This window comes from Parasteatoda tepidariorum, chromosome 5, assembly GCF_982258835.1.
Source record: "Parasteatoda tepidariorum strain Cologne lab strain chromosome 5, Ptep-v5.0, whole genome shotgun sequence".
Taxonomy (NCBI): domain Eukaryota; kingdom Metazoa; phylum Arthropoda; class Arachnida; order Araneae; family Theridiidae; genus Parasteatoda; species Parasteatoda tepidariorum.
In genome coordinates, this window is record NC_141759.1 from 4317641 (window position 1) to 4336469 (window position 18829).

Here is an 18829-nt window from a genome sequence, read left to right on the forward strand (position 1 = left end):
CACGTACATGCGGGTACCCATTGCATCTGCAGGAGCACTCAAGTGATTTTCTGTGCAATTTTCCAAACTTGAAAATTGAAAGAACATTTTTACAATGGGGTTAAATGAATGAAATGATTTTCTCTGCCAGTTATCCATTATTGAAAAATTAAACAGAAAAATTATAATTCACACACTCAACATTGTAAATTTTCAAGCGTTCAGTTTATCAAAAAAACTCGTTTTTGAAATGTTGTGGCGTTCATCGAAGTCAAACCAGAAAAAAAAAGCATTTGACCAATTGGTAACCAGTGATCGTAATAATGCTATCACAATTTTTTTTACATTTTTTTTCTTTTTAAACAGTATTGTGCTGATGAAGATCTTTTGACTCGGACCCCAGAAAGTACTTCTGACCTCCAGCCATCTAAAAAGAATTTTCTGATCTCCTGTCGCTGTGTCACTGATACATTTGGAGCATCACCATAACAGTGGAGCATCGCGAACCCCATTGATCTCAGAGCATCACATTATATTCCAGAGCATTCCAATGGATTTCGAAGCATCACAAATCCCATGGAACAAATGGATCTTGGAGCAACCTAATTAATTTCAGACAAACGTCATGGAACATCTCTTGGATTCAGGTGTACTTCAAAGAAGCACTTGCTTGTATTCATAACCGTCGTTGAACGGCTGGCCCAATTTTGGGTTCACGACTACCAATGTTCAACTCCGTAGCCTTGTAGTTTGGAACCAGAGTCAGGAGACAAGAGAACTTTTGAATCAAGCAGTGGGAGGAATTCGCCCTTGTGGAGGACTTTTTAAAAGGAACTAACCCGCATTTGCTTTGCATGGAGAGGAAACCACGAAAACCTTCCATGGTTAGCCTGACCGCAATAGGACTCTAACCAATGATCCGTCTACCACTGAGGATATTTTACATCAGCATTGTGGTCGGTCCAAGCCGGATGCGGAATTCATATCGACCAGCCAACTGTGGGATTCGAACCCGGTTCACCTCATTAGGAGGCAAACGCTCTATCCCTTGAGTCATCACAGCTCCCATAGAAGCATTGCAATGTTGCTCAAAGCAACCCAATGCAACATCGCTATGATTTGCATTAATATGCACCTGCTTAGCTGACACGTTTTCATTCGATCCGAAACTGAGTTACTTCCATTGACTTGTTATTGAAAATGTTATTGAAAGTACGTAATTTTTTGAAAATGATTTTAATTTTAGTCGGTCTTATTCTCGAATGGCTTAATGTCGCTTTTGTTGGCGTCTTGAAAGCAGAATCGATGAACAAAATTTGGCGTCAATTAAAATGACCCGTTTTGATATAATTATGTATAAAAGCAAATTTTTCAATTATGAATGATAGAACTATTTTAAATAAATAAATAATTATTCTTTTGTCTCAGTTTGCATTGAATTTAATGCCATAAAAATAAGCGTTCTTTAATAAAAAATGACCAGGGTTTCGTTTGTATGAGATGCTTATCTTTTCGAAAATATATATTTTTTCTAATTTAACTTTCATCTCTAAGACTAGACTCTAGACTAGAGCATTGCAATGTCCGATAATATCGTCGTAATAAAACGGTCACACAAATATATTGTATACATTTTAATCTGCTTATTTTTTTAAAATACTTTTTCGTATTTCTTCTTTATTTGACTTTTTTCGCGTTTAGTGCATAGGTTTGCCTTAATCAGGGGTCTCATTCATTTCAGCGACAATCACTTAATCGACAGACCATTTCATAGGCTAGGTCATTTGCTCAACAGGCCATTTAATCGACAGGCAATTTCGTCGACAGGGTCATTTCGTCAACAGGGTCATTTCACCAAAAGCGTCACTTCATCGACAAGGTCATTTCGTCGACTGGGTCATTTCATCGACAGGGTCATTTCGTAGACAGGGTATTTCGTCGTCAGGGTCGTTTCGTCGACAGCGTTATTTTCGTCTACAATTTTTAGAAAAGATTATTTCGTAGGCAAAGTTATGCATAATTTTGAAACTATTTTAATGACTTTTTTAGATTAGACGTTATGTCCCTTGCACTTCTTTGTAATTTAGTATATTTGTGTTGAAATTTTTAAAACCTATTCTGATGCAAAATTTTTATAGTATGTTGAAGTTGCCAGAAAAGAATCAATTCATTTGAAAATTGCCTATTCCTCTATTCGCATCACGTTGCAAAAACGAAACCTTTTTTACATCTGGTGTTCTAATTGTATTTTACACATTTAAGTTGTATTTTCACATTTTTTTCCTAGTCATATTTTACCCATGTATTAGATCTAAAGATATCTAAGATTAATTTTTAATGTGCAGTATTGTAGATTAGCATCGCAAAAGCAAGTGCAATAACTATTGTGAAAGATTCTGTTGTTGTTGCTAATTCCCATCTGGTCTGACGGGGTCAGACCAAATCAATAAATCCGTTGACATTAAGAAAATCCGAAACCAGAATGGGAGAGGAATGAATGTCGTTCCAGTCCAGCCCTAAACAGCTCAAGATGTGCTCAGGTGATGCCTGGTTTTGTTGGCATTTAGGGCAAGAGGAAAGATCTTTTCATTAGCAGAAAATGTGAGACTTTTCAGGTGTCCACTGGCCAGTCGGTATAAGCAATTGTTGGTTTGCCTGTCACCAGGAAGAGATAGAGAGAGTCCTGGTCTTTTTGCTTTATACCAGTAGTGAGTAGGTGGAAGCAGCCACTTTTGTTTGTTCTGGGCCTTTTGCCTTGCGAAAAGGTGAAATATTCTTGATGTAGGGAGTGAATGAAGGGTGAAAATGTAACACATTTTTTCCTTCTTACCAAAACAGATAATTTTTTATTGCTAAAATATCAGAAAAATTCTATCTGTCTACTCTAACCTCATGTAAACAGTCTCTTATATGTTTCGAAGCTACTTTTTTAAAAATTTACTTGCAAGATACCATGTGAATCAGTTTACTTATGCAAATATAATTACTTAAGGCCTATGATTATTTTCATTGCTGTGGGAATTACACTGAAGTCTATGGTTTTGTTAAAATGTATTTAAAAATGTTGAAAATTTTTACAGCAAAAACTTTAGCCCCCCCCTGAAAAAGTGTCTAAATTTTCATTGTAATATATTTTTATTACTTTTAATTTTTAGGATATTATATTTTATTAATTTGATTTGATATTAGAAATAATTTGATTGCTAACGTTACACTATATCAATTTTTGACAACGGTCCGGATTAGAATGTTCTGAAGACAATCCTTACCTATAATGAAAACAAGTGTTGATCTAATACAATTTAGATGTAGGGAAGTAGATTTTGATGCATCAACCATTCTCGATTAAGCGCTTCTCAACAACCTATCAATTTATTTAATCTATAGTTTCAGCAAAATAATCCTGTCGATAAAATGACCCTGTCGACCTAATAACCTTGCCAACGATATGACCCTATTGACGAAATGACCCTGCTGACGAAATGACCCTGCCAACGGAATGACCTATCGACGAAATGACCTAGTCGATGAATTGGTCTGTCGATGAAATGGCCTGTCGATAAAGTGATTGTCGAACCAGACCCATATATCAGTAATATACCTGTAATATACTCAGTTATAAAACTGTAATATATCAGTTTTTTTCTAAAATAATTACAAAGAAAGTTATCTGAAATGCTTTAATTTTCAAAAGTAAATAATCATCAATATTTAGAGGTAACTAGTTCCAACAAATTTAAAACCATTTGTGCTACTACTTTTTATTTATTTATTTATTTTTTGAAAAAAGTAACTGTTCTTTTAAAAGAACGCTAGGCATAAACAGGTTAAGAGCTATTCTCATCATTTGGATTGTTGGTTAATTTTTTTTTTTTTTTTGGTGTTTGTGTTTTCTTCATATTTTTTGTTAATGAGTCCATTTTCCTCTATGAATATTTAAAGAAGATAATTTTTTTCTTCCGTATTTCGGATTATGTTCATCGTTATGTTTCATTTGAATAATTTACTGCAAATTATAAAGGTATTAAACATTTGAAATTCTTAGATAATCATTTTAATGTCTTAGACCTAACGAAGATAAACTCTTGGTGCATGGAATTTATTATTTCTAGCAGATTGTGCTTATGTTTATTATGCTGCTATAGGGGAGCTCTGTAAATGTTTGTAAGTCATCAAGAAGCAATATTAATATTTATTAAGCCTTAAGTATTAATTAAGCCTTTTTTTTTAGTCAAAAAATGCATTCCATGGTGATTTTACTTGTTGTTTTTTAGAAGTAACAAGCATTAAATAATCCAGAGATCTAGAAAAGCGTTAAAGTTTCCACTAACTTTTACCCCACCGTTATTTGAGTTTCAGATGGCAGACGCAAAAATGTCCGAACAAATTACAGTATCGCCAAGGGTTAGAAAATACGGTTAGAGTTACGGTTTACGTAAGATAAACTCTTGGCAATATCTCTATTAAGTCTTAGGTCCCGCAGTGAGCTGATCGTAAAGAGATGGTTCCCAATAGAACATCGAAATCAAGCATCACTGGTTACGGTAAGTAAGCGATTGAGTGACCACTTTGATCAGCTTACGTAGGGACCGAGAGTGCGCGGTATCGGTCCTTGTTAAACTACCGCAAAATGCTCGATTTCGTGGGCCAGGTCATCGGGCTACCAAAGCAGGGGAGCCATCCCCTCTGCAGAGGATCAACATTGCAATGGGATGCCTTCAGATCGTCCAAGTTTCCCATACCGTCGCCAATAGCCCATTGCGAAGCTTTAGTGCGACGTAAATAAAGTACCTACCTTCTTTTTTAAGTTCAAAGAAGTGTCTACACTAGCTCAATAACATGGGGGTAATTGTGCAAATTGTAATTTTTAAAAGATATTTAAAAAAGTATACATTCAAACAAGCTTATGTATTATTCAAAATGAAATTCTTTCTTGCCTTCAAAATCTTAAATTTCTCTTTTCATTCTTAGATTAGCTTTTTGGAAAATTGACAAAGATTGCTCAAATTAGCCTCTCTTTTGCTATATTATTGATATAAATTCACTTTGCCATATGTTGTCAATGTAATTTCCCTCTCCATATATTATTAATGTAGTATCCCTCGCTGTATATTTTTGTAATTTCCCTTGCTGTATATAATGAATGCAGTTTCTCTTACTGTATATTAATAATGCAGTTTCCGTTATATATTATTATTATAGTTTCTCTTGTTGTCTATTATTAACGTGGTTTCCCTTTTTGTATATTATTAATTTAGTTTTCCGCGCTATTTATAATGAATGTAGTTTTCCCAGCAAAATGGAAGGAAAAATAAAAATAATAAAAATATGTCATGTAAGTCATTAAAATCTACAAAAGCCATGTAAAAAATCCCAATCCCACGTGCTGCGAAAACTATTTAGTAATAGTATGTGCGCAAAATATAAATTAGTTTATATTATGGATATCGAATTTCGATTACGAAATGTTAACACTTTGAGATCTCTTTATTACATATTTTTGCAAAATATTTATCTTGCAAGATAAAAAAAAAATAAAAAACCTGAAACAAAACGATTTAATATCTTTTATTTCTTTTCTCGTGAGAAAGATCAGGATCTATAGCAAGTGACATATGTGCGAATATCCCAAGAAACAAGATTAAAAACATTATTTGTTACAAAAATTGTCTTATCTTAGGGATCAACCATAAACTTAGTATGGATAGCTCAAAAATCGTGAAAACCCTAAAGTTCAAAACAAGGGTGAAAAATGTTCAGAACCTTCCTCTTACGAAGGAACAACTAATCTATAAAATTTCGATAAAGAAACAAAGCTTAAATGGAAAAACTCTCTCCTTTCGAACGAAATTAACTGCCGAACTTTTAAATTTTATTTCATTCCCATAGAATTTTTACAGTTGGACTGGTTTACATTATGTCTACAAAAGCTAGCCTTCTCCCCCTATGTATGTTCTTTGGTGTAAGAGAATGTAGGGAAGAGGAGACTGGCGTGAATAGTTTCTACAAATTCGCCACAAAAGCTTATTAATCATTATTTCGAAGATATTTAAAATTTTTATGTTAAAATTTGAACGTTTATCTAAATTTTGAATGATACATAAGTTCATTTCGATACATAATTTTTTTATTAATCTTTTTTATTTCTTAAAAGAAGATGTTTTCGCCCACACTATCCCCTCATGTCATTAGGCAAGAGCTGTTGGACACTTATTTATTCGATTTTTATTTATAAAAAAAAGCTAGTGAAATAAAAAAGAAACTAATATTAGCCAAAAATAAAGAGTTCCGTGAAAATAATTTTGAAAGTATTTTTAATATTTAATGTTAAAATCTAATAAAAGTAAGTCTAATGAAAGGGAATACACCTGTATGAGAATTGTGCCTCACCAGACTTCTGAAGATTAAAGGGATGTCTTAGAAAAGAAAATTTCTGGTAGATTTTGCGTAAATTTACTACCACTAAAAGAAGACTGTGTTAATATTGACATGTCCACAACATCATCGTACCTACGTATCCACATTAAAAATTAAGTTATAAATTAAAGATCTTCTAGGTCAAAATCATCTTCTCTTTTTTATCCTTCCAATCTGAATCTTTGTTCGTCCTCATCACCCCTAACACAATTGCTTTAAAAGGTCATCCAGCTCGAAGTCAACACAAAACAGCAGAATTAGCTTCCCTAGCAATAATTTTACCTAGGCTCACGTTGGGTTCAAAATTGGCTCAATATAGGTTCTATAAGAACTTGCCGAGGGACCCATATTGGGATGTCTAGATTTTTTTAATATGGGTTCTAGAATGGCCTGTATAGGGCCCACATTAGCCAGTATAGAACCTACATTGGGTAAACAATGAAAATTCTATGTAGGACCGCGATATTGGTTGTAAAGTGGCTGTAAAATATTGGCTGAATCGGACAATGCTATATAGGGCCAATATAGGAAAAATAATGGCCTTTTGAACCTTATTGAGCCACGATTTTTGGCCCAATGAGGGCCCAAGTTAGTTTGCTGCTTGGGTTAATTCGTATTGCTCTTTGTACAAATCTCAAACTTTTTTGCTACCTAGGTTTAATAATAATCAGGTTGATAATTATTTTACTAAGAAGGAAAGAAAGATTTTCCTAATTCTTAAGATTAAAGTTTTAAAAAGCCGACTTTTATCCCAGCTGTAGAAAGATTTTATGCATTTTATCAAGTGACAGACTCAACAGTAATTCATTAACTGTTACGGATCTGATGAATGGGTAAAAACCATGTTTAGCTAAAGTATTCATCACCTTTTGACAAGTGAAGTGAAGTCGATGGTCTAATTATAAATTTTTGATGGAAGTTTTACGAAAATTAGTGTACATTGGGTGTTTTTTAAAAAACATTAATTTCCTCTTTTCCTAAATGAAATTTCCCCCCCCCCATATCAATTGTCATAATAAACTACACAAAAAACGCGATGTATACAATGTTTTCTCAATTTATTTAACCACAATCCATTTCGGTGCATCGTACGAAAGCGCAGAGTGTGTCCGCATACTCTAAGCTGGATTTGATGTCGAGGATTTTTGCTATCAAATACAACTCAGCTTAATTTTTCGAAGAATTTTTTATTTCTGGGTTTATCTCCCGCCCTCTGAAATCGAACTAAATATTTCTCGTATTTTTGCCGCTCATAAGAATTAACTAAACATTGCCAAATTGCTTCTCTTAATAACAAGTTTTTCTTCTTTTTTTCCTTATTCTTAATTTCTTCACTGGTGAAGCTCTTATTACTTTCCTGCACTGTTCTATTTATTGATCAGCATGCTACCGTGAATGATCAAAATCAAGAGAATGTCGACTTTCACTGGGGAATGTCGACAATCACATAGTCGCTATGGTGAATGTCAGAAATATTTGTTATATATGATTTGATATTCATTTATTCGTTGATACTATTGTATTTATTCGATATTTTAATATCTACTGAAGATATGATTAGGAGAAATATCATTGTTCGCAGTACTGGTTAAATGCATACCGGGCAGTGGTCCTTGACCTTAAAAAACATTGATGTAGGGCATACCGGGTAAATGTACACCGGGCACTGGCCTAGTATGTATTTCGGACATTTCATGTGATTGTCAACATTCACCGGTGGAAGTCAACAACTACCCATTTCCGTCACTCACAGTAACAAGTACATAGCCTCAAACTTGACTTTGGGATCATAAATATTTCGGACATTCACCAAAGCGACTAATTTGATTGTCAACATTCACCGGTGGAAGTCAACAGCCACCGATTTCGGTCATTCACAGTAACATGCACACCATTTACATAATAACCTCATCAGGACGATTATTTCATACTTTACCTAAATAGCATCTGGCATTTCAAAAAATAAAAATAATTGGTTTTGTTGGCGACGATCTCGTAAGGCGATAAGGAATCATGCATAGTACAGGTGAGAAAGATATTAACCTCGAAGGAAAAGTGGATGAATACCCCAAGGAACCGATGAAATTATTCTAAATCATGACAAAATTATCACCTGATTGGATAATTTAATATGAAAAGGTAAAATGCCCCTTCGGAGTCTTCAGCAAACTACGATAAACTTTGTCGAAGATGTTTTGAAGAAAGGCAGTATTATTAGAATATTTATCCTGAAGATGAAGATTAATTCTAGTTGGAGCGAAATAATGATTGCTCGTGGGCGACAGTGTCTGTAGAATTATTTCGATGAATATTTGTGAGAAATAATTATTATCCACGCGTCCAATTATATTGTAACAAAATCAAAACAATTAACAATCATGTAACGGTTTTCAAATTCTAGATGAACATGATTTTCCGAAACTCTTTTTTTCGCCAAGGAAAATTAAAAAGTCACAGTCACAGTTTAGGTGCCTTTCACTTGAATCAAAGCTATAATTTTAAACTATATGTGCTATCTTGCTGTAAAGGATTGTCTGAGCCTTAGAACGGACAATTTAAACATTTTAAAAGTCATGAAACTTACTTAAAACTCGCCAATCCGGGGACATTTTTTCACCTAGATGAAAACTATAAAAATCAATACTTTATTCTCATTTTTTTGCAATTTTTTAAGAGCAAAGATTATGCAACATGGGTGAAAGTTTTTAAACATTGAAAAATGAGACCACAAACGCTTTTCATTTTCTTACAACTGTTTCTTTTCTTCGTCCTGACGTTTGTGCCATTTTCAGAATAAACGTAGAGGGTGAACTTGACCAAACAGTTATGAGTAACTGTTGCGAACTATCAGCAGCTATGAAAGTAGCATATTATTCACAATAGAGCCTTCGAAAAACAGCCTTAATGCGATGTGTTAGGCTACAATAATAGAGGATATCTCTAAAAGTAGATTTTATTCTGCACTCAATTAACAGTTGTAATATAAGAAGATTACCGATTATATTAAGGATTATAATTTATTGAAAAAAAAGGGATTAAATAAGATAAAAATTTAGTCCTTAAATGTTAGAAAACATGCTATGCAGTATTTTTGTATGATAGTATGTTAGAGTTTAGAACGCTCTGAAATCTCTATGAGTGCTTCAATATTTTGAATGTGATACATTTTGCATTGATGCGAATCTGAGCAAAAGGAAAATCAGTAAAAAAAGAAGAAGAAAAAACACTTTTTCTTAAAATTTAAATTTATGGATGGTCCCTTATCGGTTTCTCTCTTCAAAGATTATTGAACAGAACAGCTGATCTCATCATTTAATGTATTGATAGAGAATAAACTATTCAGAATTTGTGTAAGCATTGATCATGAATGGAGCAATTTTGTTTAGCTTAGCTATTAGTTTGATGCTGATAGCGTTGACTCGCGCCCAAAACAACACTCACGATGATGATTTGGGAATGATGCAGTATGCCAAGATCGGTAAATTTTATCCTCTCTTTAATTATCAGTTAATGTCAATAAAATAAAATAAAAAATAAAATGCTTTACGCTAGGAAAAAAAAATCGATGTTATGAAATAAAGATAAAATGTTGAATGAAAATATTGAAAGTTTATTTATTTTTTTTTTCTTCTGATCAATGGTAAGCTTTTTTTTCCTTTCATATATTCTCTCCTGTAAGAAAAGTAATTTCAACTACAAATAGCGGACATTGTTAAAACACGCTTTCCTTATTATTTACATTGATTTTAGTTTATGAGACTTTAAATAATTGCCTAAAAGGTGGAAGGATCACAGAGACTTCGACAGTTAGAGCTGTTTTAGCCAGTATTATTGATTGATTTAAAATTTAATTCACTTCAAAAATATACGAAATGGAAATAACAGTCGACATGTTTGAAGCGCTGAAAAATACTCGCCCAATTTCAAGACTTGCCAGACGTAAATGAGAAGAAAGAAAAGTGATTTGAAATAGAGAACTTAAAGTGGTTAGCAAAAAAATAAAATAAATAAAAGTGAGAAGCAAAACTTAAAAAAAAAAAAAATAAAAAAACCCACAGTAGTCGAGAGAGAAAAAAGTTTAAAAACAGGACGAGAAAACCCAGAGTGGCCAAGATTTCCACGCGCTATCGAGGAGTGGTGATGAATGAATGTCGTAATTGTTATATTTATATCCTATCAATAAATCATAATTTAATTAATATTTCATTTGCTTACATGAAATTATTTCTGTAAAATCACAAGAACAAAACTATTTCCTTCAATAATAATATAAAATTATGCAATCGATATGCATTCATAAAATAACCAATAAGTATTTTTCATCGATATTTTCAATTACAAAATAATAAAAATATCTAATTTAATAAATAAAGAATTACGTTTCTTTATTAATATTCTCAATGTTTATAACAGTTTATTAGTCTTATTTTATGCGTTTTCAGCACAACTTGGAACAAATTCATATCAGCATTAATAATTTGTTCTTCCCGTTGAATGCTTTCAAAATAATATTATTAATAATAATAATTATTATTATTATTTTGAAAAATCGGGAATCCCTGCTGACGGGGAAAACCAAAAACGTGCATAGTTAGTATGTTATGTATTTATTTTTTATCATCTTTAACTCATTCATAATTTGGCTTACAAAAAGTTTTTCTTGATACATTCGGTTATGTCCTTTAGAACAAAATTGTTTTTATTTCTCAACATTACATTAAAAAAAAAAAAATCTAAAGTTGATTGTTATTGTTGTTGGCACATTCTTGTTGGTGTAAAAACCATATGGTATGATTTCTTAATTAATAAGGACTCAAATTAAGTTGTTTGTCATCAGCATAATAATAGTTATCATCATCATCATCATAGTTGACCAGACAGCCCAATGTGAGCCAATACCTTCCTCTGAAGATTTCTCCGTGACGACTTCCGATTTATCATTGATTTCCAATTTTTTTCATTAATTGCGAGAAAATCAGACTCCACAGAGTCAGCCCATCTCATCTTTATTTTAACTGTAACAACATTTTTCTTTTTTAACGGTATTTTTCTGTACTATTTATTTATCATCTTTCCTTAGTATTATTCTCTGATATTATTACTCATTTAATTTTGATTAATATTCCGAATTGAAACCTTAAAACTAAAAGCGGTATTCACTTATTTTAAATGAATGCTGTGACTGTAATTAACTTTACAACATTTCCTGATAAACATAACTAAACGATACCTAACTTACATACCATTTCATATTTATTAAACTGTAGCGTTTAATAAATGCAAAATAGGGTATATTTTCACCCATAACTACCTTTTTTTAAAATTTTTATTTATTTATTTTTATTATTTGTGTTTACCCAATTGTGTTTACGACCCAATTTGTGTTTACGACTACCAATGTTCAACTCAGTAGTCTCGTAATTTTGAATCCAATCTAGAAGACAAAGGAACTCCTGGATTAAGTATAGGGAGAAATTTGCTTTCGTGGAGGACTTTTTGATGAAACTAACCAGCATTCGCGATACACGGAGAGGAAAACCACGAAAACATCTCGCGGTTAGCTGGACGGCAAGGGGATTCTAACCCCTGATCCGTCTACCACTCAGAATATTTTACGTCAGCACTGTGGTTTGTGAAAACCGGTTGCGAAATTCGAATCGACCAGTCATCACTGGAATTCGAACCCTGTTCACCTCATTGGAATGCGAGCGCTCTATCCCCTGAGCCCCCACGGCTCCCCATAACAAGCTTTATGCAAATCTAATATATCCATATATAATTAAAATGATAAATACAAAATTATTATACGTTATTAGAAATTAACTTTTCACTGTCGAAAAGTGAGTAGGGGACTGAGCTCTTAAGTTTTAAGTTGTGTTCAAAGTGTTGTGTAAAAATATCCATTCTTAAGATCTTAGCCAGTTTTAGTAAAATAAGTCTACTCAAATTACACAAAATGTTTGAAACACATAACATAGAAATTTTTTTTTCTTTGTTCAGGCATTTTACATTCTTCTAAGCATAATGAAATACACAAAGTTATGAAGAAAAAAAGATTAGTTTTTGATCTTTATCAAAATAATAATTTTGAGCAAGAAATTTTAATTCATAATCGGAATCAGTACATGCAATATTATAAGTTATAATTTTTCCTTTTTATGAAAATTAAAACAGGAAAATAAGCAAAATTATAGATTAATAAATATTTTATTAAAACCTTTTAACTCAGCTAATTTCTCAAGAAGGTGTAAGTAAGCGAACTCATTTCTTATAAATCTTTTCTGAATTCTAAACAAACCAGGAATGTTCAAAATAAATCACACATTTTATTGAAATCTTGAAATTAAAGCATTTTTTTTTTAAATTTTACGTATAATTAAAATATTTTATATTTACTAGTGCACTTTTACACATTAAGGGATTCCTTTATTATACAATATTATACAATTGGGTACTTCACTTCAAGAAGAAGAAGACCTCCCATACCCACACATGTGACCAATGACGTCAGTGCTGGATTTACACCGTTGTGTCTCGCGCACACTGTTCTAGTGATATATTTTTTCTGTATACTTAATGGGATATGAAATATCACACTTCATTTTTAATATAATAAAAAGTATTCACGATGAACCAAGATATGTACACAAATTAAAGACAAATTATACAAGACCTGACAATAGAGCGCTGATGATTTTAAAATTAAAATGCTAAAAGTAGAAAATAAGTAATTAATCTAAATATAAACGCCCGACCACTCTTTTTAGGTACTTTTACATCAGTGTTAAATGTTACTTTTTTCAGAATCCGTAATGGGTTTCAAGGTAAAAATGTGGTCATAATAAAGTTTAATACTTAACTTAAAATGTCGCCATTTATTCAGTAACGAAACATAACATAGTAACATAACTGCTCAAAATTTTTAAGCATAATATCAATTCGAAATAAAATCACTTTTTCCCTCACGAATTAAAGTATTAAAATCAATTCCATACAATTTTGAAACAGATATATTTTCGGCAATGCTTTGTTCTGTAGCACTTTTAACAAAATATTGACCTTGATTTTGTTGAAAAACACTCCAATTAAGCATAATTCCTTATAAATAAACACTTTTATTGAACGGCACGATTAAGAGTTCGCTTATCAAGTGAAAGTAATTTTTTGATCGTTGACACCTGTTCATCTGAACGTCGATATCACATTGAATTGTTTAACTGCTTATCTGTGTATCTTTAAATAGCCCACAAAACGTAAAATTAAATGTCACCTAAATTACTCAGTTAATTCGGAGACAATTTTTAATTTTGGTGAATTTTTTAATGACGTTATATTACTATAAATTAACAGAAGAGATTACAGCTTTAGTATACTTTTAAATGGATACTATGATACATTATATGTGCTATGTATAGTGAAGAGACTGGCGCATCAACCCGAGAACTGAAAAAAGTTTTCGGGCGTGCTCAGATTCATGATAAAATTTTCATAAACTTTTTTTACTTCTTTGAAACAAACATTTGGTTCAGTCATTGAGTGTAAAAAAAATTTAAAATGGTGTAGAAATTTACAGCGACTTCTGTTCGGTGTTCTTGATTCGTAAGACGCTGTAAAAAAGGGAACTTTATTTTCATTACTGCTAATTGTAACTGGAGCAATATCAGTGGTTACTGGGGTAAATTGTCCGAATTGTCATCATCTGGGCCTGTTTTCCAATGAGGCGAGCCAGATTTAAATCCCAGCGGCGGCTGGTCTACAAAAATTCCTTATCCGGCTCACGCCGACCGCAGGACTGGTGTTAAATATCCTCAGTGGTAGACAGATCATGGGTAGGAGTTCCTTTGCCGACAGGCTAACCGTGGGAGGGTTTCGTGGTTTTTTCACTCCATGTAACGCAACTACAGGTTAGCTTCATCAAAAAGTCTTCCACGAAGGCAAATTGCCCCTAATACTTGATATAAGAGATCCCTTGCCTTCTGGATTGCTTTCAAAATTACAAGGCTATGAAGTTGAAAATTAGAAGTTGCAAACGCAAAATTAGGTCGGCTATTTAACGACGATTATAAAATAAATTAAAACTTCTGGGCTTTCCAATTTTGATTTTTGAGAGAAAATCATTGAAGGAAAATTTTGTTTGACTCTGAAATTTTGTAGAATATACAAACAGCCTGTTTGACCAGATTTTTAAATCATGATTAGAGAACTCATCAGGCGACGTTCCTCGGAAAATTTTACGATTCGAGAATATCCATATATCTATGTAAAAATTTAATTTTGCATATGCAACAAATATATCTTTTTAATGGTAACTAATAGGTGCAGAGAATCATCTTCGAACTTAATTTCCTAACTAAGTCGTTTTGACATATGATATTCTGCATTTGTTTAACATATGTAAAAGGAATAAGAATATGATAGTTGAAATTTGTTCATATTTTCAGATGAGTATGGAGTGTGCATTTCTCTGTAAGACAAAAGTATCCCTTTTTTTTTAAACGTGTGCATTTCCGATTTTTCATTATTTCTCGACGTTTAAAAAAAGATGTGATGTTCTCGGAGGAAATCGAAGACGTTTAAGAAAAAGGTCATATGTGAAGGATATATGTTAAGATCTTATGTTAAGATCATATGTTAAGGTCTTAAGTTAAGGTTATAGATTAAGATCTTATGTTAAGATCATATGTTAAGGACATATGGAAAGGTAAATGCTAAGGTCATATGTTACGGACATATGTAATTCATTTTTCATGAATAAGGATCTCCATGAAATATCCACATCAATTTTTAATGGAAGAACATCTGATCTCCTGAGGCTCGAACACATATTTTTAGATGTGATAGTTCGTATCCTGTGAAACACATGAATTGAATGGGTGAAGGGGAACATCTCGAAGAAGATGGATAGACTGCGTAGAGACAGAGGCATTCATAAACCAATCATTGTCGGATAAATAGTTCGAGTAGAGCCAGATCGGATCCGTTAAGGAAAGCTTAGTGACACGACTTTGACCTTTAGTAAGCTGTAGTGCAATTGAAGAAAAAGAGTAGGTTTACTATAAATAGAATAGAGGTGATAGAATAGTGGCAGAGTTAGCTGTAGAAAAATTAGCTGAGAGAGTTTAATTTTGTTCACACTTAAAATCATGCCTGCCTGGTTATTCGCTATCGCAATGCTTGATTACGGCATCTGGGGAGAAGACCAGTTCCATGTCTTGACCCACCCCATGGTAAGAGGTGATTTTGTTTTCCATTAGGCGCCATCTATTGCCAAGAATTTGACTTTCTGTCACACCTATATGTCACACCCGCTTATAGGCCAGACCCACTCATACTTCCATTCATCCCCAGATCGTAATTTTTATCTGAACCAGAGAACGATCCATCTCCTCTTCAGTACCCCAGAGGTATAAATTGTTATAGAAACATGGAGGACTTTGTGACCGGACAGATTTAACGTGAATCAGTCACCATTTACTTCATGGGGAGTCTTAGACCAACTGGATTCGAACTATCCTTCTCACGAACGTTTGTCCAGCGCCCTGCCAATCAGACTATCTCGGACATCCTCTTTTAAGCTGTTTAGGAATATACTACGATATATTTCCCTTCCTTAACATTTTCCGTATTTAAATGTGAAAAAACATTTTTTTAAAACTTCCGCGACGCTTTCTTTTAGAACTATGTTAAATTTTTCAGTTCCATATAGTTTCCTAACTTAAAAGTTTTTAATCTATTTGAAAACCACGAGAGAAACTTACGTACTTCCTTCTCCTATGACTCTCCACACGCTAATGGTGAAAGCATGCGAAGTGTTGCCAGAGGTAGAGAATCGCCACCAGTAGCCCATCTCGATCGTCAATAAAGTCTATCGCTATCATACCTAGGTGAGTGCGCTTCAAGACGAGAATTTCACGAGACAACAAGGCTTCACGAGAACTATCCAGACATGTCTTCTTGACGCAATTATCCTCTATTTTTTTTAATTTTATACTATTATGTATTAAAGTAAATCGTATGCAATAATAGTCGAAATAACTTTAAATCGTTTTGAAGCCAAGAATAAAGATTGAAGAACATTAATTTTCGTAGCCATATAAATGAAAAATGTTCCAAAAACATTCTGGAGTGTTGTTAGTAATGCATGGATGGTTGACCGTATAAAGCTAAGCACAGATGGTCTTACGGGTTAAAATTAGTCGTAAGACTTCGGAGTTACTACTTTTTTAAGCCTGAAGTTGAAAAATGGTGCCATCAAACGTTATTATACTTGTAGTAATAGTCAAAATTTGTTCCTCCTCACCACATCCTCGCGTGCCTAGGGCTCACCAAACAGGATTTAGCAGATGATCCATTGACGGTGTTGGATTTTTTGAGGGTGTATAACGTCATGGACCTGGTCTAGCACTGCTGGCCAACAACAATAACAACAATACTTGTAGTGTTTACAATAGAACGCTTTTTGTACACTTAAATTTCATTGAAATAAACATAAGAATTTGGAAGACTCCGAAAGTATGCTATGCCCTGCAAGATGCAACCCAAAAAATAACAAACGGTGATATTTTGCACAAATATAGAACCAAATAAGGGATAATACTCAAAACATGGCAAATCTCACACTTTATTTACGTTGTGATATTCATTTTCTGAAATTTATTTTAGGCTCACAACCAGTTAGAATTTGTAAATTACACGGAACTCCCATGGATGATGAAATGACGTGCAAATTTAAACACAAATCACATTAATAAAACTTCCTAGAATCTTAAGCCTGTTCACACATCGCCTCGTAAGCATAGCATAAGAGGAGGGATACACCCGAAGTTTTCTAAATTTCTTCCTGTTTTATCAAGCTTTATTAGTGTTTACATTCATTCAACCATCCATTGGATGTAGCAATTGTATTATAAGAGATACTGTAAGAGAGCCTTTGGTTTAAACAGTTTGCGCTGAATGTCCTCGTTTAAGAAGAGTTCTTCTTTTCCCGAAAAGATTAGAAAAAAGAATATTTATTATAATTTCAGGTGCAAAGGTTTGCATGGACGATCTTGGCTGTTTCGAGATTACGAAAGATTTCTTCCACCTCTTGTACCGTCCAATCAACATGTTGCCCAATGACAGGGCAACCGTAGGTACGGAGTTCCACCTCTACACCAAAAAGCATCCCATGGAGTTCAATCTGGTGAAGTTCAACGACAAGGCGAGCATGAAGGAGCTGGACATCACACATAGGACGGTATTCATTATTCACGGATTCATCGACAGCAAGTACTATGGAAAGTGGATGGAAGTGAGTTCATTTCTTTCATGCATTCTCAATATTCCATGCTTATTATTCCATAAATTCCGAAACGTGCTCATTATTCCATTTCATATATTCTGAAGCTTGTTCATCATTCCATGTACTTTGAGACTTTCTCCTTATTCCATATATATTGCGGAACTCGATTATTATTATATACGTTCAGAAATTCTTTCATTCTTCCATATATTTTGAAATTTTCTCTTATCTCTGCACATTTTGAAAGTTGTTTGCCATTCCAAATCCTCCGAAACTTGCTAATTAATTAATATATTCTGGAGCTTTTTCTTCAGTTCATGCATTCCGAAACTTTCTTTTTATTCCATATATATTTCGAAACTTGCTTTTTATTCCATGCATTCAAAAACTGACTCATTATTCCGTATATTTCAAAATTTGCTCGTTATTTTTTTTATTTATTTTGTTGAACAATCTTGCTCGCTATTACTTTTTATAGTAAGCAAATTTGCTCATTACTTCAGTTAATCCGAAACTGCCTCGTTGTTTTATATATTCTGGAGCTTGCTCATCATTCCATGCATTCCAAAACTTTATCTTTATTCCATGTATATTTCGAATTTTTTTTAAAATCTTTTAATAAATTCAGAAACTTACTCATTATTTCATATATTTCGAAACTTGCTCATTGTTCTATTTATTTCACAAACTTGCTCATTATTTCAAACATTCCGAAATTTTCCTAAATTACTTCTCATTTCAAAACTTACTCGTTGTTCAACATGTCTTGAAATTTGCTTATTATTTCAAATATTCTGGAGCTTGCTCATCATTCCGAGTTTTCTGAAGCTTTCTTATTATTCTATACATATTTCGGAATTTGGTTATTGTTCTTAAGTTCAGAAACTTGCTCGTTATTCTATATATTTTGAAATTTTTTAATTATTCCATAAGAATAGAAAATTTCTCGCTATTTCATATTTTTTGAAACTCGCTCATTATTCCATTATTCCCCAATTTGCTCATCACTTCATACATTTAGAAACTTGCCCATTATTTCGCATGCTCTGAAACTTGTTCACTATTCTATGAATTCCAAAACTTGCTCATTATTCTTTATATTATGAAACTTGCTCGTTATTTCGTATATTCCGATACTTCCTTATTAATCCA

The 18829-nt window shown here is 33.0% G+C and overlaps 1 protein-coding gene across 1 annotated transcript in view; it reads left to right on the forward strand.

The window, feature by feature from the left end:
* The first annotated feature begins 9697 nt into the window (after positions 1–9697).
* Positions 9698–18829, forward strand: part of LOC107436120 (pancreatic lipase-related protein 2) — a 37681-nt gene continuing 28549 nt past the window's right edge. The window contains exons 1-2 of the mRNA XM_016047701.4: positions 9698–9874; positions 17421–17686. Of these exons, the coding sequence (XP_015903187.2) occupies positions 9760–9874; positions 17421–17686 (381 nt within the window). The 5' untranslated portion in view covers positions 9698–9759. The remainder of the gene's footprint in view (positions 9875–17420; positions 17687–18829) is intronic.